The sequence below is a fragment of the Pongo pygmaeus genome, chromosome 20 (assembly GCF_028885625.2).
Source record: "Pongo pygmaeus isolate AG05252 chromosome 20, NHGRI_mPonPyg2-v2.0_pri, whole genome shotgun sequence".
Classification (NCBI taxonomy): Eukaryota; Metazoa; Chordata; class Mammalia; order Primates; family Hominidae; genus Pongo; species Pongo pygmaeus.
In genome coordinates this window covers 48,895,836-48,923,515 of record NC_072393.2, presented here as the reverse complement: position 1 = coordinate 48,923,515, position 27,680 = coordinate 48,895,836, and the positions used below count along the sequence as shown (strand labels likewise).

General features: G+C 43.9%; 1 protein-coding gene and 1 pseudogene across 4 annotated transcripts; one reads left to right on the top strand and one right to left on the bottom strand.

Moving 5' to 3' along the window:
* The window catches only part of LOC129019891 (small ribosomal subunit protein eS10-like), a 482,677-nt pseudogene that overhangs the window by 70,418 nt on the left and 384,579 nt on the right, over positions 1-27,680 (bottom strand).
* On the top strand, positions 5,350-24,654 carry LOC129019898 (pregnancy-specific beta-1-glycoprotein 2). 4 transcript variants are annotated; one of them, XM_063658498.1, is made up of 6 exons: positions 5,352-5,545; positions 6,780-7,145; positions 13,871-14,149; positions 17,551-17,805; positions 22,264-22,347; positions 24,200-24,654. In XM_063658498.1, the coding sequence occupies exons 1-5, from the start codon at positions 5,482-5,484 to the stop codon at positions 22,314-22,316; spliced, it is 1,017 nt and encodes a 338-aa protein (XP_063514568.1). In that variant the 5' UTR covers positions 5,352-5,481; the 3' UTR covers positions 22,317-22,347; positions 24,200-24,654. The 4 variants fall into 4 exon arrangements, with proteins under 4 accessions (XP_063514569.1, XP_063514568.1, XP_063514567.1 ...); XM_063658497.1 differs by having other exon boundaries at positions 24,196-24,426; XM_063658496.1 differs by lacking the exon at positions 22,264-22,347 and having other exon boundaries at positions 5,356-5,545; positions 24,196-24,654.

The window sequence follows — 27,680 nt, the reverse complement described above, 5'->3', positions numbered from 1 at the left end:
GGTCTAGCGGTAACGCCAGCGTCTGGGAAGATGCCCCTTACCAAGCAGAGCGTGGTCTAGTGGTAGCCTCAGTGTCAAGGAAACACACCCGCTACTTAGCAGACCGGGAAAGGGAGTCTCCCTTTCCCTGGGGGAGTTTAGAGAAGACTCTATTCCTCCACCACTTGTGGAGGGCCTGACATTAGTCAGGTGCACCCGCAATTATCCGGAGGCCTGACCGTCTCCCTGTGATGCTGTGCTTCAGTGGTCACACTCCTAGTCCACCTTCATGTTCCATCCTGTACACCTGGCTCTGCCGTTTAGTTAGCAGTAGCAAATTAGTGAAAGTACTAAAAGTCTCTAATAAGCAGAAATAATGGTGTAAGCTCTCTCTGTCTTTCTCCTCTCTCTCTCTGCCTCAACTGCCAGGCACATCTCCAGTAGACATGTGACCCACGTGACCTTACCTATCATTGGGGATGGCTCACACTCTTTATCCAGGCCCCTTGTCTTGTATCCAATAAATATCAGCACAGACTGGCATTCGGGGCCACTATCGGTCTCTGCGTCTTGGTGGTAGTTGTCCCCTGGGCCCAGTTGTGTTTTATTTTATCTCTTTGTCTTGTGTCTTTGTTTCTACAATCTCTCATCTCCCCACACGGGGAGAAAAACCCACCGACCCTGTGCGGCTGGTCCCTACACCCACTGTACAGAGACGTAAAGAAGTTGGGATGTATACAACTCCCCCAACAACATTGTATCCCTAAACAATGTCCCCTCTGTGCCTCATCGTGGAATTCACTGTCTCTCACCACGTGGGCAAGTGCTTCCAGGGTCTCACAATTCTTCCACAAGAGGCAATGCACACTTTAACATAGCACTCCAGCAAATAAAATGGTGACAGTTTACCTACTTAGATAAAGTTTCTTAACAGGTTCTCCCAAATTTCCCCCAGAAGAAGAGAGAAAATGCTTCCCCAATGGTGAAACATTGGCGTTGCCACCTTTCAAAAATATACCCCTGAATAGCCAAAACAATCTTGCCAAAATAAATTGTAGGACTTGAACTTTCTTATTTCAAATCTCACAAAGGAGTACAATTATTAAAACAGAAGCTGTTGGCAAAAGAATGAACATAAAGACAAATGGGATAGAATTGAGACTCTAGAAATAAACCCTTACACTTATGGTAAATTACTCTTTGAAGAGGGTGTCAAGACAGTTTAATAGAGGAACAATTCTCCTTTCTAATGATAGTGCAGAAACAACTAGATAACCACTTGCAAAACAGTGAATTTAGACAACTCTACCTCCCACTATATCAAACAATTCTCTAAATAATTGATCAGTGAGTTAAATATAAGACCTATAACCATAAAGTCATCTTAAAACAGACATAGAGGTAAATATTGATGACTGCAAATGTGCATTGGGTTCTTCGATATGATACAAAAGCATGAGAAACAAGAAAAACAAGATAAATTGGGCTTTATCAAGATGTGAGCATTTTGTACATCAAAGGAAATTATCAAGAAAATAATGAATAGAAACAGAATGAGAGAAAATATTTGCAAACCACATATAGGCAGTTTTCATGTACAGATAATATCAAGAACTAGCTACAACTCAATAACAAAAGGACAAACCATCCAATTTATAAATGGGCAAAATTCTCAAATAGACATTTCTTCAAAGAAGATATACAAATCGTCAAGCAGCACAGGAAAAGATACTCAATATCATTAGTCATTCGGAAAATACAAAGTCAAAGCTGCAATGAGAGACCACATCACACCTACAAAACTGGCTACCATTCTTTTAAAATGTTAAATAACAAGTAGCAGCATTATGTAGAATTTGGAATTCTCATATATTGCTGGTGAGAATCTAAAAAGGTACAGCCGCTAGGAGAAACAGTTTTGCTGTTCCTCAAAAAGCTAATCATAGAATTCTCATTTGAAACAACATCTATTCCTAGGTATATACCGAAAGAATTAAATCCAGGGACCCAAACAGGTACTTGCATGGGAATGTTGATTGCAGCATTATTCACAAAAGATTAAATATGAAAAAAATCCAAGCGCTCATCAACACATGAATAAATAAATATGGTGACACATAAAAAAGAATGTTAATCTGCCATAAAGAGGAATGAAGCTCTGACACCCATTGGAGCATGCATGGACTATGGAAACATTATGCTAAGTGAAATATGTCAGAAAAAATATCATAATTGTATAATTCCATTTATATGAAACATCAAGAATAGGCAAATTCATAGAGACAGAGTAGAGATGATCAAAGTCTAGGGTGGAACATACAGAGAGTTATTGTTTAAAAGATACAAAGTTTCAGTTTAAAATGATAAAAATGTTCTAGGAAAAATAGTGGTGATGGTAATTTAACACTGTGTATGTGGTTAATTTCATTGATTGTGCATTTTAAAGGGGTTAAAATAGCACATTATTCACAGAACTGTGAAAAATACATTTCTATTATATAATTCACCCAGGCTAAGGTGTTTGTTATGGCAGCTGAAGCCCATGAATAACTCATTTGACCCAGTGTTTCAATGAAAGGCATCAGTTTTTCAATCAAGTTAGCTGGAAGCTCCTGTCCCCAGGAGAAACAGAGGCCCCAAAACAAGAGGTCCAGCAGGGACTCAACCAGCAGAGGTCCCATAGGGCAGCCTCAATGTCAGGCCCTGGATGGCATGTGATGCTACAATGATACAACCACAACATGAAAGTGTAAGTATTTTTACTACTTACAGACACTACGGAGCACTTGGCACACCTGGAGACCACAGACACAGAGGTCAGTGAGCCCAGGCAGGGAGGAGAGTAGACACCGGAAAGCCAATGGCTTTATTAAGTCCAGGGTGTTATCTGACAGGTTTCCAGCAGGGAGCTTTAATGGATGTGTTCAAAGCAAGCAGCAAACACTGGGACCAGGAGCTCATGCTGTGACTGACAGGCGGTCACTTTAAATAAGAGGGCAAATGTCAGAATTATCAGTTTAAAGAAAGCAGCTGGAGAGAGGGGAGCCCAGCACGCCAAGCAGGAGAGATGCCTCTAACATTTTATCTCTGGCCACCAACTGGAGCCGTTTGAAACAGATACAGTATTGAAAACTGCCATGGTGACCAAGCCCGGCCTCTGATTTGAGGCAAATAAACTTATACCTTAAAAAATGAATGCCAAGGCAACATGACGCTATAAGCATCAGGACATCCAGGGACACCAGCAGGGTGTGGCACTGTGCCTTGGAGTCAGAATCCTGGGTTCTGGTCCCTGAGAGTGAGAAAATGAAAATGACTTGGCGCTGCTCCCCTGACATTGATCTTCCCACCCTGCTGCTCCCTCTTCTTCTCCCAAGCACATGTGCAGTGCTCAGCCCCAGACATCACTGCCCCCAGGGTATACACAGTGCCGCCTACTGCACACAAACACAAACGCACAGAAGGTGACAAAAATCTGCGTTTGGGACATCTGATTATGAAAGAGGGAGAACAGTGAACGTAGAGCCACAGAGACTGGGACTCACAGGGCTGGAAGGTGATGGAGCTGTAACATAACATATGTGTGACCTCGTGTGAAGTGTGCAGATCCAGGTAGAATAAAACATGCAGCCTGGCCTGGGATTGCTGCCGTTCACACTTCCCTCCCTGTCCACCAGAGGGCGATAGAGTCACCCCCAGCCTGAAGCCTTCCCAGGGGATGCCAACCTCCCTCAGCGGAACCCACAGCCAGCAGGGTCCACCCTCACCAGGGTCACTTCGGCCCAAATCCTCAGCGCCCTCCATGCTCCCCACACGGACTCTGTCAGCTCCTCTCTGACCTGGCGGCCGCCAACCTAACACCACTCCCTCTGCAGGTAGCTCCTGCCCCACACACCTGCTCCTTCCCTGGGCCCAGCTAAAGGCATCTCCCTGGGCAGCGCTGGTGCATGTGACGCCACACTGGGCGCTTTCCCCTCGTGACCTCCCTCCATCCTCATCAACTCTTTCTGTCACTGCTCCCTAAATACCCGCCCCTGCTCCATCTGTCCTGTGCTCTGGGGCATCCCAGTGCAAACCTAGCGCTGACACAGAACAGCGGCTGCCTGAGGGCCCACAGCCTCCCCGGAAATCAGCCAGGCACCCTGTGACATGCCTGCCCACTGAACCGTGGAGGGCTAAGAGCGTGTGTGATGGTCATACACAGGCACCATCCGGGATGTGGCCACCTACCACCAGCTGTCCCTTGGGAAGACAGATGTCTCCCATGTGCTTGTGGGGAGAAGGGGGGTGTTATTGCTCTTTGCTCCCAGAACACAACTCGCCCCCACCCGCCCTCTCAGGTGTGAGCAACGTCCCTCCAGACAGGCTCTCTGGCCACTGCCTGTCCCTCCTCTACAGAGAGCATCTTGGCCAGGTCAAAACACTCAGGAGAGAATCCCTGGGTATGTCAACACATGGAGGGCTGAGCCCATCATGGCCATGGAGTAAGTCAGGATAAATCTCTCCAGCTCTGAACCCCTGCTCTGTCGCAGGCTCCCCATCCTGCGTCTCAGCGAGCCATGTCCCGCGGGGTTCCTGGGTAACTCCCCACTTCCTCCTGCACCACCACGGGGAAGGTGTGGTGACCACAGGACAGTCAGCTGGGCAAAGAGAGGACACGAAAGATGGTCAGGAAGAACATGAGAAACCCTGAGCTCCAGCTCAGCCTCCAGACCCCAGGGAGCCATAGAGTGACCGAGAACTTTCCCTTTGACTATGGGACTCACAGCCCCACTGAGCAACCAGCACAGGCCTCTCCTCCCAAGAGTCATGAGAGATTCACCCTGCAAACCTCCAGGAAGGACAGTTTCCTCTGGGACACCCAGGTCCTGAATGTCCATCCTTGGAAGCTGCAGCCAAGCTAGACAGGATTGAAGAAAGTAAGGGTCCCTCTCACCAGGCAACACACAGCTCACCCACAGCACAATGGGGAATCACTGTGACAGGGACCTGGTGCAGCTCCAGCCTCCTGCACTGAAGAGGAGAGCTAGATGGGGATGAAAGAGGGCAAAAGTTATGAATGTGCACCCCAACCAAGAGCCATGGGAACAGCAGGAGGCTGAGGCCCAGGACTGTGCTTCCTCAACCTGCAGGGTATGTGTGTGACTCTGTGGGTCTGTGTGTGTCTCTTCTGTGTGTGTGTGAGTGTGTCTGTACAAAGTGTGTATTGAGGTTTGGTGAAAGAATCATTGCTGAAAAAGTCAGAGGCCTCCACAATTCCCAGGGACCTGAAACACAGACAGAAGGAAAAACAGAAGGAGGGACAAGGAGGCAGGACTGAGAGAGGAGGGGACAGAGAGGTGTCCTGGGCCTGACCCCGCCCATGAGCTTGAGAAGTGCTCCTGCACTGGGAAGAGGCTAAGCACAGAAGAAGGAAGGACAGCACAGCTGACAGTCGTGCTCAGGAAGCTTCTGGATCCTAGGCTCATCTCCACAGAGGAGAACACACAGGCAGCAGAAACCATGGGGCCCCTCTCAGCCCCTCCCTGCACACAGCGCATCACCTGGAAGGGGCTCCTGCTCACAGGTGAGGAGACAACTTCCTGGGAGAGGACAGGAGGAGGAAGCAGAGTGATTGGATGGGGTCTTCTAGAGAGGATGGGGTTCTAAAAAATAAAAGAAGCCAGCACTTTGGGAGGCTGAGGTGGGTGGATCATGAGATCAGGAGTTCAAGATCAGTACGCCCAACACAGTGAAGCCCTATCTCTCCGAAAAATACAAAAAATTAACCAGGTATGGTGGTGTGCTGCTGTAATCCTAGCTACTCCGGAGGCTGAGGCAGGAGAATCACGTGAACCTGGGAGGCAGAAATGGCAGTGAGCCAAGATAGCGCCACTGCATGTCAGCCTGGGCGACAGTACGAGACTTCGTCTGAAAAAAAAAAAAAGAAAAAAGAAAAAAAAGGAAAGATGGCTTTGTTGGAGCCTGGATAGGGGAAAATACACCAGAGAGGGACAGGGGTCAAAATAAGAATGCCACATTTAACCGGAATTGGTAAGAGGCAGGAAAATCTTAAGTGTTCTGTTTTCCTGATTAATCATCAGGGGCCACCACATTTTGAAAAATGATAATAATAACTATATCAGATGACATTTCAAATAAAAATATACGCAGGGCATGAAACACTGTCCTCAGCAAAAAACCTCAACAATTGGGGGAAAAAAAAACATCCAGGGTGTGGACGGCCCTGAGAACTCTCACATCTCACGGAGTCTGCAGCCTGTCCCAGGCACTGGGGTGTAACCAAGATCACAAAAGTCCCTGTCGTCACGGAGCTCATGCTGTCATGGGGAGGAAGACAGACATGCAAAGACATCTAGAATGTGAGTTCAGCTGTTGACAAGAACCCTGGAGGGAGCAGAGCAGGGAAAGGTCAGAAAGGGAAGACCCAGGGTCTCTGAAGGAGGTGTCAGGAAAGAAGTCTAAGGATGCCCTGATGTGAGCAGGACCTGAGCGCAGTGTGGAGGGGGCCGTGCAGACCCCGGGGGAAGAGGATTCCAAACAGAAAAATGTCAAGGTCAGAAGTGTTGGAGGAATGGGGGTCATGCTGCTGACCTTGACTTAGTTGGACAGTAGGACACACACACAAACACACACACATACAAACACACACACACACAAAAGTGGCATGTGTGTTTGTGTGTGTGTGTGTGTGTGTCTTCAAGGCTGAGGATTGAAGACACCTTCTCAGGACCCAGGGCTCCATCTTTTCACCCGAATACATAGGTCTCAATATTGACTGATGTTCTCTCCACGCCTAGCATCACTTTTAAACTTCTGGAACATGCGCACCACTGCCCAAGTCATGATTGAAGCCCAGCCACCCAAAGTTTCCAAGGGGAAGGATGTTCTTCTACTTGTCCACAATTTGCCCCAGAATCTTGCTGGCTACACCTGGTACAAAGGGCAAATGAGGGACCTCGACCATTACATTACATCATATGTAGCAGATGGTCAAATAATTATATATGGGCCTGCATACAGTGGACGAGAAACAGTATATTCCAATGCATCCCTGCTGATCCAGAATGTCACCCGGGAGGACGCAGGATCCTACACCTTACACATCATAAAGCGAGGTGATGGGACTAGAGGAGTAACTGGAAATTTCACCTTCACCGTATATGGTAAGTGATTCCACATGATCCCTGGGTGTTGGGGACAGGGGTCACATCTACTTCACACACACAGGATTGTCAGGTCTGGACTCTGCCTGTGTCCCTCTCTACATTATGTCCCATGCTGGGGTTTGGGCATTTAGTGCAGGACACACACACAGGAGACAAATTTCAACAGATCAGAATTCCTTTCCCACATCCAGACCCTGCAGACACTTGCTACAGAGGATCGACAGTCTAATGGGGGGACTCAGCAGGAGGAGATCAGTCTCAGCCAAGCACCTCATGCCCTCTTCATAAATTTGACCCTGAGAAAGACCCTGGAGAACTGAGTAGGGCTTGGCCTGAGGGGTCCCCTGAGATACTCTCAAAGATGCTCAGCCCTAGAAGCCTCAACCCCAGAACTCTGTCCCTAAATCCTTGCTCCAGATAAAGCTGAGGAGCCTGTGCCAGGGCTGGGTTGTGGCTTCTTGCTCATGGCTTACTGGGACCAAGGATTTTCCAACTGTCTGAGGACTGTGTCTCCTGGAGCTGTTCACCACCCAGGGTTCAGCCCTCAGAGCCACATCTGGGCAAGGACAGAGCTTTCTTCACCTGAGACTCAGAGTGGAGAGGACAGAAAGACAAGCTTTTTAGGCCATCAGCCAACTGTCTTAGGAGGCTTAGGACAGTCCACAGAAAGTCTAATGTCCCCAGAAGCAGAAACAGAAGAGAGAAGATGTACCTGGTAGCACCTTGTCCACAGGGATCTGACCAAAATTGTTTTCTCTTGGAAGCAAATTAATAATAAATGCTGTCTGTGTGAACACCTCCACTGTCCCAAGCATTAGGTCAGGTGACTGTGAATAATTTAAAATTTATTCACAAATAGCATGAAAAGCCACAGTCCATTTGCCATTTAGCTTATTTGATTGGGAGAAAACTGAGGCACAGGAAGGCGCAGTCCCTGAAGCAGAGTCAAACCAACACAAAGGGAAGACCAGGGTCACATGAGGTCTGTCTGCAGCCACAGGAACATCCTCTCCTCCACCAGAAGTGAGGGCTTACTGGGTTCCAAGGACCTCATAGTCATTTATTGGCTCAAATAATCTCTTCTTAGACATCCAAACCTCAGAGGAGTGAGAGCAAATGGTCAGCTGATTAGTCTGTACTCCAGAACTAAATCACCTCATTCAACCATCAGAGTCAATGCAAAAAAAATGTCCAGGCCTCCCCCTCAGATTTTAACCCCCATCACTCAACCTGAAATTCTGTGTTTCCTGAAGTGTCCATGTCACTGTTATAAGAGGATCAAGGAGAGGACCTTGTTTTCTTTCCCCATTCACACCCTACACCAGCACAGGCCCAGCGAGGGACACACACTCAGCAGCTCTCACATAACAAATGAAGGAATGGAATGATGAAATGAATGATCCAAACCCTCTTAGAGACTCGATATTGGATGCAGAATCCTAGGAGATCCTAGCCACACCTGTCCCTTGTCCTTCAGAGGCTGACACCCATGTTTCATCCCGCCACTACCTCTTGCCCCCAAAGCAACCCCTCATCATGTAACTCTGAAGCTCTTTGGCCACCGGAGGGTTCTCGGGGCTCCTTGGTCCTGGACTGTGGAAGTGGGGGCACCTGGTCCTTGGGGTCTCTGAAGTCAGTGTAGCCCTCACTGCTCACTGCCATGGTGTCTCTGCCTATCTCTGCTTCTCTGTGTCCCTCATCTTCCTCCCATTTCATTCTGACTGGCAAGCCCTGTCCTGCACAGCTTCTTCCTCCAGCACTAGACCTTACTCAGACACTCCCTCTAACTAGGCTGGCTGTTCTGTTCCCATCCCACTAACACTGTGGCCAGGCCCACATCCAAGGAAATAGGAAAGGTGCAGAAATCACCTGGAGTTGCCACTCCTGCCAGGTTTCATCTCCAGCCAATGTCCCCAGGTCACTAAGAGAATGAGCCCCCACTATATTCCCATCCAGGGCTCTTTCCCTTTGTGAGGCTGACCTGTGGACAACACCATGGGACACGGATAGGCAGTTCCTCCATCCACTCCAATCATCACCAGACAAGTTCTTCTAGCGTCCTGCACAGAAAAAAATTTATATATATTGAAATGGTGATTTGTAGTAAAGAAAGATTTTAACGAATCCAAGTCTGCCAAACAGGAGGAAGGAGGTTTATTATTACTCAGGTCAGCCTCCCCAGTGGATCAGGGGTTAGAGATTTTCAAGGATAGTTTCAGGGGAACAGGACTAAAAAATGAGTACTGCTGATTGTTTGGTGATGGAATCATGCAGGCGGAGGGAAATGATCTGTTTGTACTTGAATCTGCCTCTAGGTAGGGGCCACATGACTGGCTGAGCCATTAGTCATAGGTATGGATGAGGTCAGCTGGGTGCCAGAATGCAAAAGAATGAGAAACATCTCAAAAGACCAATCTCACATTCTACAATAGTGATGTTATCTATAGGAGCAATTAGTTACAAATTTTGTAAACTCTGGCCAAATGACATTGGAGCAGTCAGGGATTATACAAACTGTGCCAACATTTTAGCAGAATTCAGTTCCCTCCTATAATCTTAACCTCATGGTCCTTCACTAGTTTGACAAAGGCAGTCCCTGGGCAAAGTAAGGGTGTTAGTTTTATGGAAAAACTATTATTATTCTTGCTTCAAAGTTAAACCATAAACTAAATTCCTCCCAATGTTAGCCTGGCCTATGCCCAGGAATGAGTGAGGACAGCCAGCCTGAGACTAGATGCCAGATGGATTCAGCCATGCTAGTTTGCTCTCACTGTTGTAATCTCTGCACTGACTCACCAGGGTGTCAGAGGCTGGACAGGCCTGCAGTACCCAAAGCCCATGGGCTCATTTCACCCATTTCACTCGTGACTCCATCCTCAACCTGCTATGGAGCTTACATTCTCCGGTCACTTCCTAGAGACTTCTGGCTTCCTGTCAGGCATATGACAAAGTTGAAATTTGTCACTCGGTTCTAACACTAAGTAAAAAGCTGAACAAACTCAAAGGTGAACAACTCATTAAAATCCCTCAGAGATGGCTGAGCACAGTGGCTCACACCTATAATCCCAGCACTTTGGCAGGCCGAGGCAGGCACAAGGTCAGGAGATGGAGATCACCCTGGCTAACATGGTGAAACATCGTCTCTACTAAAAATACAAAAAATTGGCTAGGCTTGGTGGCGGGTGCCTGTAGTCCCAGCTACTTGGGAAGCTGAGGCAGGAGGACATGAACCCGCATCGTGGAGCTTGCAGAGAGCTGAGATCATGCCATTTCACTCCAGCCTGGGCAGCAGAGCAAAACTCTGTCTCAGAAAAAATAAAAATGCTGTTAAAGAAATGAAGAATGCTTTTGATGCTTACTAGTAGACTGCACACAGCTGAGGAAGGAATCCCTAGCTTGAGGATGTGTCAATAGAAATTTCCAAAACTGAAACAAGAAAGTTCAAAAAGAGTGGTGAAAAAAAGTGGAACAACATATTCAACTTCATATTTAATATGTTGTTTTCACAATAGCAATTTTTAAATATTGTAGTTGTGAGACAACTACAAAGTCTGTAACATACACGTAATAGGAATACTCGTGGTTTGGGGGACCAGTTGGAGGTGGCCAGGTAGGTGCTATAGGATGGTTATACTGCCTGTGCCACATACAATTGTTTCCTCATGATGATGCTGTTTTCACAAGTTGGAGTTCTTCATGTGGGGAGACACATGAGCCATTGGCATCTCACTTAGACTCTTTCTAATTCACACAAACTTCAACTCTAGAGGTGTTTTCTGAGCTTAAGAGAAAATGAAGAAAACATTTCACATACCTGTTTTGGGGTCCTCCCCATTTTTCCTAACTATACACAGAAATTAGAAGCAGGGAGTTCTTTCTATATTTACTAACATAACACACATCACTTCTTTTAATTTGGCATCCTTCCTCCCTTTATGTAATTGACACACTGACCAGTCCTGTCCTTTTAACGGGACTCTCTCTACTTAAGGAGTGGCTAATTTCTTTTTTTTTTTTTTTTTTTTTTTTTTTTTACCGCAAAAGAATATTTCATTACCACAAAACAATTCCATATGTGTATCTCCAAAACAGGAATGCTCTCCTACATAACCAGCATGTAACCCCCGCAACCTGGAAATCAGTTTCTGTGCAACACTAACCTCTGACCCACAGATACTTGTCAACCTAAATAGCAGAGAGAGACTCTCTAAAAGAAAATGATGGGCGCTGCAATAGGAATACACGTGCCATTGTAAACTGTGTGCATATTCAGGGAGGTAAAGGAAGACAAAGGTTTTTAAAGGAAAAGTGAGGAGGATTACACGATGGTTTTGAAGTAATTATCCTTGGCTGAAGAATCATTAACAAGAGTAGTACCAGTCTGAGATTAAACAGGTGGTTGCTGGGCAGATTTGTGTGTGTGTGTCAGGTTGCAATGACCTTTGTGTGAGGTTGTGATTTTTTTTTTTTTTTTTTTTTTTTTTTTTATTTTTTTTTTAATTTCTGAAGTATTTATTGATCATTCTTGGGTGTTTCTCGGAGAGGGGGATATGGCAGGGTCATAGGATAATAGTGGAGAGAAGGTCAGGAGATAAACACATGAACAAAGGTCTCTGGTTTTCCTAGGCAGAGGACCCTGCGGCCTTCTGCAGTGTTTGTGCCCCTGAGTACTTGAGATTAGGGAGTGGTGATGACTCTTAAAGAGCATGCTGCCTTCAAGCATCTGTTTAACAAAGCACATCTTGCACCACCCTTAATCCATTTAACCCTGAGTTGACACAGCACATGTTTCAGAGAGCATGGGGCTGGGGGAAAGGCCATAGATCAACAGCATCCCAAGGCAGAAGAATTTCTCCTAGTCAGAACAAAATGGAGTCTCCTATGCCCACCCCTTTCTACACAGACACAGCAACAATCTGATCTCTCCTTCCTTTCCCCACACTTCCTCCCCTTCTCTTCAACAAAACCGCCATCGTCCTCATGGCCCGCTCCCGATGGTCGCTGTCTCTTCGGAGCTGTTGGGTACACCTCCCAGACAGGGCAGCCGGGCAGAGGCGCTCCTCACCTCCCAGACAGGGCGGCTGGGCAGAGGCGAGGAGTGGCTAATTTCAAATCACCTTTAGCATCTTTCTTTGAGCATAATGTGATCCTGCTGGAATTCATGGCACACCTAAACCTTATTTTGGTCTCAAGAGAAATACTAATACCAGCAATTGATCCTAAATGTTTGGATCATCAGTAAAAATTTCCACTTATGAAAACATTTTAATGTTTCGTCCAAATTTTTTTTTTGTTACTAGAGTCAGAACACAACATGAGGTCTAAAATCCTGACAACTTTTTATGGGAAAATTACAGTAAAAATATTGAGCATCCCAAATCCAGAAATCCAAAATCTGAAATGTGCCAAAACTCAATACTTCTGACCGTGGATGTGATGCTAAGAAGAAGTGCTCACTGGTGCATTTTGGAATTTAAGTTTTTCAGATTTGGGATGCTAAACCAGTACATATACTGCAAATATTCCAAAATAAAAAAAAGAAATCCAAAACACTTTGTTTTAAGCTTTCTGCATAAGGAGCACTTTATCTGTATGAACTATAGGCTTGAGGCTGTACAGATCTCCAGAACATACTCATCCTGCATAACTGAAACCGCACACCCACGGAACAACGCCCTATTCCCCTGATCCCAACTCCTGGAAACTACTATTCTACTCACTGATTCACTCTGGAATCCACTGATATGAGGTACATAGAGTAGTCAAACTCAGTATCAGAGAGTAGAATGTCTAAAGAGAGAAAGTGTCTGCAAGACTTCTTCCCAAATATTGTTCTAATATCCACCAAACACATATGGTCCATGAGGGACAGACTTCCATCATCAGTTCATGTTCACCCTTTTGACCAGTCAGTTCTGCTTTTGCAAACATCCACATGTATTTCCGGAAAGATCCACCTACCCTATACAGGGGGAACGGAGCATCATGAACCCAGAACAGGGAACATGGTCTTTGTCCAAAGCTATCAGCTCTTGCGTGTCCTCTTCACTCTTTGTAGTTCATTCCTTGGACCCTGCTCTATCTTTAGAGGTCACTGGCTCAAGTCAGTCACTATGAGACACCTGGGAAAACTGCCCCACCTTGTGGCTCCACTACATGATGACTGAACTGACCTCCAGGCTTGACTCTGGTCTCCCATGTGTTATTTCTGTTGAAGTACCCAGTCCCAGGCCAGGCTTTCCAGTACCAAAACGGTTTAAGAACAATGAGAAGTTCCATCATCCATATCTAGGATGTCCTTGGAAAGGGAAGCTGCAGAGAAAACATACCTCAGGGAGCAAAGTAAGACTGAAACGAAGAAGATTCCAACACTGCATGCTCCAAGTAAGGACCACGAGGTGGGCCAGGCAGGCAGTTGGAGACAGACGGACTCAGAGAGGAACCAGGGGCTGTGACTCCTGGTCCTGTGTCTTTCCAGGACCCAATGCTGCTCCTCAGTTCACACTTGAGAAAGTCTGTGCTTCTCCCACATAAACCAGGCAGCCTCACAATATCTGAGCCCTCAGATTGCCATGCATCTGTCTTGTAACACACACACCTGCCATGGGCTTTAAAGGACTTGGGTGGACTGAGAGGTGGCAAATGTCAACTCTGATTGAAAAATGCCTTTGGAGGAGTCAAAGGTGCCACACAGGGCAACCTTCTCTCTGTTTTCTGCACAGTGGAGACTCCCAAGCCCTCCATCTCCAGCAGCAACTTAAACCCCAGGGAGGCCATGGACACTGTGATCTTAACCTGTGATCCTGAGACTCCGGACGCAAGGTACCTGTGGTGGATGAATGGTCAGAACCTCCCTATGACTCACAGGTTGCAGCTGTCCGAAACCAACAGGACCCTCTTTCTATTTGGTGTCACAAAGTATACTGCAGGACCCTATGAATGTGAAATACGGAACTCAGTAAGTGCCAGCCGCAGTGACCCAGTCACCCTGAATCTCCTCCGTGAGTATCTTCTGTTCCATTGTGAGCCAGGCTGCCATTCCATATACACGTGGCCAGAGGCCAGACCTCTCATTCCCTCTCAGGTCTAAGTACAGAGACCTTTACCCCTGGACTTCAAACCTGGCCATGACTTTCTGCCCCAGGCAAACCAGAGTAGGCCTTGGCTTGATCCACAATAGGAGAAAAGAGGCTGCTCCTGTCATGGGAGACTCAGGGTCCACAGATTTTGATGGTAGAAACAGGTGAATGTCTCAGGCTTCAGATCCGTGAACACAGCAGGGATTTCACTGGGACTTCAGTGTTGTGACTTGGCTCACAAGGTCGCTGTGGCCTTCCCACAGACCAGGATTTTCCCTTCCCTCTGACAATATCACCTGTGACTTTATTCTCTTTGCTCCAGATGGCATGGATGCCCCCACCATTTCTTCCTCATACACCTATCAACATTCAGGGGAAGTCCCCAAGCTCTCCTGCCTCACAGACACTCACCCACTGGCAGAGCATTGTTGGCTGATTGATGGGAAGTTCCAGCAATCAGCACAAGTGTTCTTTATACCCCAAATCACCAAAACATATAGAGGGGTCTATGTCTGTTTCTTCCGTAACTCAGCCACTGGTGGAACAAATCTCATAACAAATAGGATAATAGTCCCTGGTGAGTGGATCCCTGGAGCATTGGCAATATGTTTTCCAGTGAAGTCTATCTAGTTATCAGGGAAGAGCCACCTGCCCTCTGCAAAGGGAGAGGGAAAATCAAAATCCCAGGACAGGGAATATGTTTCTGCTCCAAAACCACCAGTTTTACCTGTCCCCTTCACTCTTTCTAGATCATTTTTTAGACTATACACCAACAATGAACAATCTAAAAGGAAATTAAGAAAAGAATTTCAATTCACATTAACATCAAAAGGAATAAAATATTTTGCAATAAGTTTAAACAAAAAGGTCAAATGATTATACCTTGAAAACTACAAAACATTGCTGAAAGAAATTAAAGACGATATCAATATATGGAAAGACATTTTATTTTCATGGATTGGAAGAATCAATATTGTTAGAGAGACAATACTACCCAAAGTGAGTTGCAGATTCAATGCAACCCCTAGCAGAATCGCAGTAATATTTCCTGTAGAATTAGAAAACTCTGTCCTAAATCTGACCTGACAGGCTCTTACTAACGACTGCCACAACACAAACACTGTGAAAAAGATGCAACCATGTAAAGGTGGAAAGTTCTCATGACATAGAAAATATCAATCAGCCTTTCTCACATCCCAAAGCCTTCAAAAATATACGAGTGCAGCATGGCCAGTATGGAATTGACCGAAAACTAATCACCAAGCTAGAAACGTGGTGAGAGAAAAAAAAGGGCAAGAATATATTTGGCTTATCACCTCCCACTTTTGCCCACTAATCTGATGCTGAAAAGAAATTCTCACTGAAGCATTTCAGATTTTGAATATTTCAGATTTGGGATGGTAAACCAGTAAGTATATGACAAATATTTCAGTATCAAAAAGTGTCAGAAATCCAAAACACTTTTTGTCCTAAGCCTTATGCATAAGAAATACTCAATCTGTGTGAACTATAGGCATCAAGCTCTACAGCAGATCTCTAGAAACTCCCCACCTTGCATAACTGAAACTGCACACCCATGAACAACTTCTGATTCTCCCCACTGCCAGCTCCTGGCAACCAGCAGTCTCTTCTCATATTCACTCTGGAATCCACTTACATGAGGTCCCTGGTTTAGTCAAACCCATGGAATCAGAGAGTAGAATGTCCAATGATAGAAAATACTTGCAAAACTTCTCTCCAAATTTGTCTCATATCCATCAAACACACATGGTCCATGAGGACCAGATTTACAGCAGTTCATTCCCACCCTTTCCACCAGTCAGTTCTGCATTTGCAAATGTCCACATGTATTTCTGGAAAGATCCACATGGTCCTCACCTGCCCTCTGCAGAAGGAGAGGAAACTTAAAGAACCCAGGACAGGGAACATGGTTCTGCTCCAGAGCCACCACCTCTTGCCTGTCCCCTTCACTCTTTCTAGATCATTCCTTGCACTCTGCCCTATCTTTAGAGGTCACTGGTTCAAGTAAGTCCTCATGAAACACCTGCAAAAAACTGCCGCACCTTGTGCCTCCACCGCCTGATGACTGAACTGACCTCCAGGCTTGACTCTGGTCTCCCCTGTGTTATTTCTGCTGAAACATCCAGTCCCAGGCCAGGCTGCTCAGTATCTTCAGGGTTTCAGGACAAAGGGAAGTCCCATTATTACTCATCTCTAGAACGTCCTTGGAAATGGAAGCTGCAGAGAAATCACACCTGGGGGGCAAAGTAGGATGGAATTTGGAAGGGGCCCAGCAGTTGCACATTCCAGGTAAGGAACCCAAGGTGAGCCAGCCAGTCAACTGATTAGGGAGGGGCTGGGAGGGGTAGCAGGGGCTGTGACTTGCACTGACGTGTCTGTCCATGACCCAACACTGCTGCTCAATTGACACTTGAGAAAGTCTGTGCTTTCCTAAGATGAAGCAGGTGGCCTCACAGTCTTTGAGCCCTTAGATCATCATGCATCTGTCTTGTGACACAAGCACCAGCTATTGGCTTTCAAGGACTCGGGTGGGCTGAGAGGTGGGAGATGCCAACTCTGATTGAAGGATGCCTCTGGAGGAATCAAAGGTGCCACACAGGACAATCTTCTCTCAGTTATCTACACAGTGAAGCTGCCCAAGTTCTACATCACCACCAACAACTTAAACCCCAGGGAGAATAAGGATGTCTTAGCCTTCACCTGTGAACCTAAGAGTGAGAACTACACCTACATGTGGTGGCTAAATGGTCAGAGCCTCCTGGTCAGTCCCAGGGTGAAGCGACCCATTGAAAACAGGATCCTCATTCTACCCAGTGTCATGAGAAATGAAACAGGACCCTATCAATGTGAAATACGGGACCGATATGGTGGCATCCGCAGTGACCCAGTCACCCAGAATGTCCTCTGTATCTTCTATTCCGCTGTGGGTCAGGCCACTGGCTTAAATCCAAACGACCAGGGACCAGGCCTCTCAGTCTCTCTCCTGTCCAAGTATAGACAGCTTTACTTCTGAACGTACAAGCTGGCCATAAATCCCTGCCATGGGAAAACCTGGGTAGGCACAGCCTTAACCAAGAATATAAGGGGAGGGGACGCTCTTGTCATGGGAGACTTGGGGCCCACAGCTTGTGGTGGGAGAAACAGGTGAATAATTCAGGCTTCAGCTCAGTGAACACTGAGGGGGTTTGCATGGGGTTTGAGGGTGTGTCTTGGCTCAGAGGGTCACTGTGTCACTATAAGAGACCAGGAGCATTCCCTTCCCTCAGATGACATCACGTGTGGCTTTATTCTCTTTGCTGCAGATGGTCCAGACCTCCCCAGAATTTACCCTCCATTCACCTATTACCATTCAGGAGAAAACCTCTACTTGTCCTGCTTCGCGGAATCTAACCCACCGGCAGAGTATTCTTGGACAATTAATGGGAAGTTTCAGCTATCAGGACAAAGTCTCTTTATCCCCCAAATTACTACAAAGCATAGCGGGCTCTATGCTTGCTCTGTTCGTAACTCAGCCACTGGCAAGGAAAGCTCCACATCCTTGACAGTCCAAGTCTCTGGTAAGTGGATCCCAGCATCCTTGGCAAAAGGGTTTTAGATGGAGTCTCTCTGGCTTTCAGAGAAGGGTCAGGAAAACATTTTTATTCCCTGTCTGTGTCCCATGGGCACAAACAAATCCCTAATTCTCCTCCTGAACCCTCCCAATTTCTCTCTGCAAACTCTCTTCTCCTTCTTTTTCTGTTTTCTCATGGCTGACCTTGTGTCTGGCCTGAGAAAGGTAGGGAGGGGGCTTTATCAGCCCTGAGCCCTATGTGGTAGAAGAGGCTTCACAGAGGGACAAGAAGGAGAGTCCTCAAGATCACGTTGCTTCTCACTGTCACCAACACATCCCCTTCTGCCACGTCTTTGTTTTCTTGTACCTATTCCACGAGCTACAGGGAATATCTGAGGCTTTGAAACAAGCTCACACTTTTCCCCCAAATGAGAGGAGGAAGCCCCTTGGGTGAGGGAGGAGCAGCTCAGACTCTGCTTCCTGCTCTGTTCTGCGCTCCTCTGATGACTGGCCATGCCTGACACCACCTGGGTTGGGACCAGCATGTGTGGAGAAAGAGCCCTGGTGGCGTGTCCTGAATTTGGCTAAATCAAGCTGCCAGTTGAAGCCAAGCCTTCCCTGGGCCAGGCTGCAGGGAAACAAGAAGAGAGGGAGCCTCAGGGCAGACTCCTGAGCTGCGTCCTGGCTCTGATGTCACCGGTTGTATAAGGCTGTGGGTACAGCACGTGGGACACAGCACGGGGGAGAGTGACTGATGCAGAGCTGGAGAAATAGGGAGATTCACCCCTGGGGCTCTGCATGGCAGGAAAGGGGCAGTGCCAAAAAGTATGTAGTTACAGAGAGGGGAAGACTTCCAGACACTTTATATATATCTAATATAAGGCTTACCATTAACTATTTCTAAGTTTGCAATTTAGTGTTTTGTAACCATCACACTATCCATTTCCAGAACTTTTTCCTCTTACCATATTAAACCTCTGTACCCAATAAACAGTAACTCTCACTCCTTCTCCCCCTAACCCTTAGCACCCACCATTCTGCTTTCTGTCTCTATGTAACTGGCTATTCTAACTATCTTTTATAAATCAAATTATATAATAATTATCCTTTTGTGTCTGGCTCATTTCAGTTAGCATAATATCGTCAAGGTTCATCCATTTTGCATGATGTATTGGAGTTTTATTCCTTGTTAAGGTTGAATAACATTTCAAAGTATAGATACACCTCATTTGCCTACCCACTTATCTTTCAATGGACTTTTCAGTTGTTTCCATTTTTTGGCTAGTGTGAGTAATGCTTCTCTGAATATCGGCGTACAAATATTTGTTCAAATTTCTTTCAATTCTAAGGGGAGTATGACCAGAAGTGGAATTGCTGGATCAAATGCTAATTTATTGTTTAATGTTTTGAGAAACAGCACACCACTTTTTACAGTGGCTATAACATTTCCCATTCCCATCAGCAATGCACTAGAGCTCCAATTTTCCCATCTACTTGAAAACACCTGTTGTTTTGCGTTGCTGTCATTGTTGTTGTTTATCAAAGCCATCATAAAGTGTGTGAGGTGGTGTAACATTGTGGTTTTGATTTGCATATCTCTAAGTATTCATGATACTGAGGAAGTTTGCATGGGCTTATTGGATATTAGTATATCTTCCTTGGAGAAAACTCCATTTTAATCCTTTGTTCATTTTTTAATTGGGTTTTTGGATGTTTGCTGTTGTTGACTTGTAGCTTTTCATGTATTCTGGAAATTAATTTCTTATCACACATGTAACTTGCAAATATTTTTATCATTTCATGGGTTGCCTTTTTACTTTCTTGACAATGTTCTTCGATATATAAAAGTTTCGATTTTTGTGAAGTCCAATTTATCCATTTTATTTGTTGCCTATGCTTTTGTTGTTACAACAAGGAAATCATTGTGAAATCCCATATCATGAAGCTTTTCTTCTAAGAGTTGTATAGTTTTTGCTCTCACATTTAGATCTTTGATTTATTGTGGGTTAAATTTTGTACATGGTGTTAGGTAAAGATTCCAATCTTCTTACCCTTGGATATCCAGCTTTCCCAATATCATTTGGTGACAGTGGTCCCTTCCCCATTGAACGATCTTGGCACACTCGATGAAAATCATTTGGCCATATATGCAAGCATTTCTTTCTGGGCTATTATATTTCAGTAATTTCTATGTCCTCCTTTATGCCAGTACCACACTGTATTGATTACTGGGGCTTTGTAGTAAACGCTGAAATCAGGAAGTGTGAGTCCTCCAGATTCTTTCTTCCTCTTCAAAGCTGTGTGTCTATTTAGACTCATGAGATTCAATATAAATTTTAGGACAGATTTTTCTTTTTCTGCAAAAATGTCACTAAGATTCTGATAGGAATCGTATTGAATCTGCAGCTCACTTTGTATAGCACTGTCCTCCTAACAATATTGAGTCTTCCAATTCATGAAAACAAAATGTCTTTCAATTTATTGATATTGTCTTTCATTTCTTTCAGCAATATTTTGTATATTTCAAGTATAATCATTTCAACTCTTTGGTTAAACTTATTCCTAAATATTTTATTCTTTTTGATGTTAATATAAATTTTTTTCTTAATTTCCCTTCAGATTGTTCATGGTTAGTGTACTGAAATACAACTGATGATTGAATGTTGATTTTGTATTGTGCAACACTACTGAATTTATTTATTAATTCTAATAGGTTTGTTCCACCTTTAGAATTTTCTACATATGCTCAGAGTCCATTTTCATTTCTGATGGTAGTAATTTTAACCTTTTCTCTTTTTTTCTTAGTCAATCTAGTTAATGGTTGTCAATTTTGTTGATTTAATTTTGAAGAATCAACTTTTGGTTTCATTAATTTCCTCTATTTTTTTCCATTCTCCATTTTCTTTTTTTTTTTTTTTCTTTTTATTATTATTATTATTATTATTATTATTATTATACTTTAGGCTCTATGGTACATGTGCGCAACGTGCAGGTAAGTTACATATGTATACATGTGCCATGCTGGTGCGCTGCACCCACCAACTCGTCATCTAGCATTAGGTATATCTCCATTTTCTTTATCCACTCTAATCCTTATTATTTCCCTCATTCAATGTGCTTGGGTTTAGTTTGTTCTTCTTTCATATCCTGAAGTATTAAAGTAGTTGTTGACCTGAGATCTTTCTTCTTTTTTAATGTAAGAGTTTACAGTTATAAATTTCTTGCACAAGACTCAACTTCTCTGAACCTCTGATTCCTCACCTGAAAATTGCAATGAGAGTGTCTCTTTGTACCATTCTTTTAAAGGTTTCATGCAGTCAATGAAACAGGATGCCACACACAGAGGAACCAATGTCACCTTCTATATTACTATCATCATCATTAACCTTGAGGTCAAATAGTCCTAGAATGAAATCTCAGATCCACCTGTCACTAGCCATATGACACCAGGAAAGTTTTTACACCACGCTAAGATTCTGTCTTTTCATCGGCAAAATGGAAATAATGTCTACCTGACAGGGTTATTGTGTGGATTAAATGAGATACAGGGAAAGTATTTAGCACAGGGCCTGGCACACAGGAAGTGCCCCTCAACAGTACCTACCTTTTCCCATATACATGGATAAAGAGGCAACACATAAAACACTAAGACTTGGTTACTGACTGCTTGTGGGAGAGAAAGAAAAAAAGCCAAGTGCAAAGAATCAAGCCTGGTATATTAGTTTTTACCAACTGAGATGCATCCAAGATGGGATTAGACATACAAGATAATTTGTCAGGGAAGACACCTGTGAGGGAATGAGGGGCAGGCATGAAGGTAATATGGGAGAACCCTGAGACCACTATGCAGAGCTGATTCCTGTGAAAAAGAAAAAGAAATTTTAGGTACCAATGCAGTTCTAAGAGTTTCTGCAAGGCTGATGGGGAATCCTCCAACAAGTCACCCCTTAGAGTTAAAGAGAGCCTCAGAGAACTAGGCTTGCTTTCACACCCTTGCTGGGAGCCTGTAGGAAAGAAGCTTTCTCTGCAAAGGGGGTGGTGAATTTCAAATACACTGACCTGGGCCTTCTGTCAATCAGGTCCCTGTCATGGAGACCTGACAGGGTCTTATTCATGACTGCCACAACAGAGACACTGAGAAAAAGATGCAACCATGAAAAGGTGCAAAGATGGCAAGTTCTAATGACATAGAAAATAGCAATCAGCCTTTCTCACATCCAAAAGCCTTCCAAAATATCTGAGTGCAGTAGAGAATTGACAGAGGACTGATCACCAACCTAGAAACATGGTGAGAGGGAAAAAAAAAATGCAAGAATATAATCATCTCCCATCAATTTTCCAACAGAAATAATGTAGCCCTTGAAGAAACAATTATAGAGTACCTCATGATACATGCTTTTTCCTGAGGCTACCCCATGTAAAATAACATCCCTTCATTCCTTCTTTTCTTTTCTTTCCATGACAGCTTCTCCAGCAATAGGACTTCTTTCTTTCTTTAATCCAAGACAGCAGCCGTGATGTCATTTCTGTATTTCAGGAAGACTGGCAGGTATGATGGCCTTTTCTCTTATCCTGGTTCCTGCAGGGCTGACTGCCATGCTTGGGAGAGGGAACAGACTTATTTGCCTGTATCTGGGACTGGATCTCCTCCTTCCTCCACTAAATTCCTGCTTCTCAGCACTAATTCCTACAGTTCCCTTTCTCCCTGGCCTTTATGCTCCCTGTACCCCACTGTCTTTTAGACATAATTATCTCCAGCCTCTGCTTATTTGTTTCTCAGATTCAAATGAGAAACACAATTTCACAAGGTGAAACCCTCTTCATTATTTTTAACATCTCTCAATAGTGTAATTCTCTCCATTCCCATAAAGCTCAGCCACTTCTCAAAGTACTGCTTGACTTCTTGTCTCCAGACTTCAAAACCTTCCTTGCATATGACTGCCTCATTACCTTTCTAAAATCTAGTTAATTCACTTAATCAAGAATCTCCAGGAGTCTACTCTAGCCTATTTGATAAGTTCACATTTCTTCTATTTACTAAGCCTTCTCACTTCCTTTACCTCTACTTCCTAGTATAATTCCTCCATCCTAATTACAACTGTCTTCCTACACATCCCTGCCGCTTCACCCATATGGACATAAAATTCTTAGTTCCAATGCTATGTCTAAAAACAGAGTGAAATCCCTTCCACCACCTGCACTGCAGACTTAACCACACACTTCATCACAAGCAACATCTGACCTCGTGGAGAACAAAGACTTTAGGATTAACATGTGAACCTGAGACTCAGGACAGAACCTATGCGTGGTTGAGATCTTTTCCTGATGACCAGTCCATGTGTTCAAAAAAGATACAGAAATGAAGAAGGCAAGGTCCCTACCCCAGGAGACATAAAGCCTAAGACAGGAAATGAGACCAGAAAATAATCATGATATCAAAATAGAAAAAATTGAATGCCACAAGAAATCAGAGAAATCTGATGGGAAATAGAGCTACACATTGGAATCACTGGAAAACATTTTTAAAAGTGGATGCTCAAGCCCCACCCATTAGTTCCAGTTTAAAGATCTGGAGAGGGATCCAGGCATTGGTAATTTTTAAGTCTTCCCTGACACTACTAACATGTAACAAGGATGGAGAACTACTGTTGTAATAGGTAGAACTTAAAACTAAATCAATGATTTTCAGCTAGAAGTACTGGAATTACCTAAGGACCTATTTCAATATACATAAGACTATACTTTTTTGGCCCTATTTATGAATGGGCTACACCAAGAACTCAGTAATCCTCTTGAGAAACTGAAGCTGAATGGAAAAGAAACCTTATTTGATATATTAAATTATGTAGAAAACATTTTCAAATAAGGGATAAGTGATGCTAAACCTTTTCTAAATAATATTTATGGGAATGTTAATAATATGAGTATTCTAGGCTGGGTGTGATGCCTCATGCCTGTAATCCCAGCACTTTGGGAGGCCGAGGTGGACGGATCATGAGGTCAGGAGATTGAGACCATCCTGGTTAACACGGTGAAACCCCATCTCTACTAAAAATGCAAAAACAAAATTACCCGGGTGTGGTGGCAGTCACCTGTAGTCCCAGCTACTCAGAAGGCTGAGGCAGGAGAATGGCATGAACCCGGGAGGCGCACTTGCAGTGAACTGAGATCGCACCACTGCACTTCAGCCTGGGTGACAGAGTGAGACTCCATCTCAAATAAATATTTTTTTAAATGAGTATTCTAAAAATTATATGAAATTTCTGGAAATGAAATATGTTATCATAGTGTCATATGCCACAGAAGTAACTAGATTGCTATGTGAGCTGTGTCTTTACCATAATAAACGCTCATTAGATTTTTAACCATATTCATTTTAAATCTTTCTCATTCCCAGACAGATGCTTTGATTCTTCCTCAAGGTGTTTACAATCAGCTACAGTCCAAAATTGCTTTTTCTTCAAGGAGATTTATGGAAAAGACTATGACAAGGACTCTTGAATACAAGTTCCTGATAATTTCAAGATCATACCACTGGATTCAGAACTTTCAAAATTTTAATGAACAGGCTGATACCTTCATGAAATTCAAGACAAAGAAGGAAAAAACTCAAAGTTATTGGACTAAATAATCAAAAGGATAATGTTTTTATAATTTTCAACTTGAAAATGTGCTGATTCTTTGAATGTTTTATTCTCCAGATATATGAACTTTTTTTCTTGAGCAATCGGTAAAGTATACTTTTGTAAACAAAAATTGAAACATTTGCTTTTGCTCTCTATCTGAGTGCCCCAGAATTGGGAAACTATTCATGAGTATTCATATGTTTATGGTAATAAAGTTATTTGCACAAGTACAGTAAGAATCTGCTCTCTTTATAACAGGACACATTTGAAACATTGGTTATATTACCAAGGCTTTCACTGGGATGTTATATTTGAGAATATACATAGAATAAACCCATAGGCAATGCAGGCAAAGTCAGAAGTTAGCCTCGGTTTGACTTCCTAGTCTCAAGGGGTTTTTGGAAGTTTAATCTGAGATTCTTATTAAAAACTTCTAGCAAAGTGAAGTTTAAAAGGAGCCTCTATGGTCCATTGCTACTCTTGCCGCACTTAGATAAAAAATCTGGGCAAGTTCGGTGAGACTCAACCTATTGTGCAAACAAATTCATCCTACTGGAATTATCTTTGGTAAAAATAGAGACTCCTATAGACAGAAAAACTATGTTGAAAAGAAAAACTGCAGTACACCTCTTACCAGATTGAACCACTGTTCATTATCTTTGTGTATTTATAATCCACTGGTAGACTGGACTGGACCCTGAATTCTTTTAGTTCTTCCAATACAATTTTCTCCAATGAAATCATTAAGAATGAGAGCGGCTCTGTTCCTGAAGCCATATAAGCTGGAGGTGGACAACTCAATGTAAATTTCATGGGAAAACCCTCGTGTCTGAGGTGTGGGCCACTACGAGCTCACCAAACGTTCAACACCATAACTTAGAGACACTCAAACTGTAAACTACGACAAGTTGATGACTTTACACTGTGGACAGCTTTCTCAAGATGTCAGAACAAGACTATCAATCATGATGAGACTCTTACCACTCTTAATTTGTCCTTGCTTATGCCTGTCTCCTTTGCTTCCCAGAATAATGCTGTACTTAGGATTTCACAAGAAGTAGCTTCTGAGAGTAAGTTAACACAGATATATCATGTCAACCACACTTTTTTTTTATAAGATTGAGTTTCACTCTTGTTGCCCATGCTGGAGTGCAATGGCACAATCTTGGCTCACTGCAACCTCCGCCTCCTGGGATCAAGTGTTTCTCCTGCTTCAGCCTCCTGAGGAGCTGGGATTACAGGCATGTGTCACCATGCCCAGCTAATTTTGTATTTTCAGTAGAGGCAGGGTTTCTCCATGTTGGTCAGGCTGGTCTCGAACTCCTGACCTCAGGTGATCCACACGCCTCAGCCTCCCAAAGTGCTGGGATTACAGGCGTGATCCACCGCACCCGGCCCAAACATTTTTACATAACAAGAGATCCTTTAGTCCACCCAAAGGCTGACATTAGCTGCATCTGTAACACAACTTTTTCCTCAAATGTATGGAGTTTTCTTTAGGCTTCCACTTCTATACTTGCCTATTCTCACTCCCTGTTTTAATTTAACATAGACATGCAATGCTAGATAATAGAATTGCTCTCTATCAGCTGAACAGGGGGGAGCCTGTGCAGTTTCTGACCCTTCTTGTTGCAAATGGATAAATACATCGGGTATTATAGAGACTCAGTTGTAAAAATCAATAAATGTGCTGCCTGTTTAAAATGACTAGACTCTTCTGGCTTCTTCCTTGATCTATCCTATTGTTGTTGGTTTGCATCTTGCCTAAAGTGCATATTCCAAACTCTTGATATTTTACTCCTGATAGTCATACTGGTAGTCTCCCTCGTGTGGTGCAATCTACAGATGTTTTTATTTGTGTGCAGCCATTCTTCAAATATCAAATGGTTTCTCTTGGGCTGGAATTACAAAAACTCAAAGAAATGTGTGATTTATGGGCTGCATGCAGTGGATCACATCTGTAATCCCAGCACTTTGGGAGGCCAAGGCAGGCAGATCACAAGGTCAGGAGTTCGAGATCAACCTGGTCAATATGGTGAAACCCTGTCTGTACTAAAAATACAAAAATTAGCCGGGCATAGTGGCGCGCACCTGTAGACCTCTAGGGAGACCCCCTGAAACTATTGCTACAGAATAAAAGATGAAATGCTCCTGCTTATTGTAAATACAAAATTGCATGCAGGATTGTGTAAAGACAATGCCAGCTTGGGCTGTCAGAATGAGCCTACAGCGCGTGATATAATTCTGTTATATGGATGGGAGACACAATTATGAGTATAGAACATAGATTACAAATGCAACGTGATTGGAATACTTCTGATTTTTGTATAACTCCGTTCCAATATAATGAGTCTGTTCACAATTGGGAATCAATAAAATGCCATTTACAAGGAAGGGAAGATAATTTAAGTTTAGACATAAGCAAGCTAAAAAAACAGATTTTTCAGGCCTCTCAAGCACACTTAACTGCTTTACCCAGTGCTGAAGTTTTAGACAGTATCTCTGAGGGGTTATCTAATCTCAACCCCATTCAATAGGTAAAATCTTTGGGAGGATCCACTATCATTAATTTTGTTCTGTGTATAATTTGTGCTATTTGTTTACTGTTCATGTGTAAAATTGGAAAAAATATTCTTCAATCCAATCATGACCAGTGCCAAGCTATGATTGCTATGGTTCATTTAAATCAGAAAAAAGGGGAAGATGTAGGGAGACCCCCTAAAACTATTGCTATGGAATAAAAGATGAAATGCTCCTGATTATTGTAAATACAAAATTGTATGCAGGATTGTGTAAACACAAACGCCAGGTTGGACTGCCAGAATGAGCCAACAGCACGTGATGTGCTTCCTCCTGAAGAAAGCCTATGAATGCACATGCAGTCAGGGAGGTTTCACATTACCAAGATTCCTATCCCAGAAAAGCAGATGTCCATATCTCTGGGAATGGAATGCAACCCTTGTGGAGAGCCTATAAATGACCCTAAATCCCTCACTAACCTAACCCCACTCTCACTAAACTTAATAATAAATGCTGGTATATCCAGTGCATTGGCAGCATCTCAGGACCAGAAGGCGGTGACCCCTCTGGACCCAGCTTTCACTATATTGTGTGTGTCTTTTATTTCTCAACCTGCCGATCTGCCTGGGAACAAAGAAAGAGCCCCGTTGCACTGCAGGTTGCTGGCCAGATCCTGCAATATAGTCCCAGCTACTTGGGATGCTGAAGCATCTGTAGAGGGAGAGCTGCCCCAAAT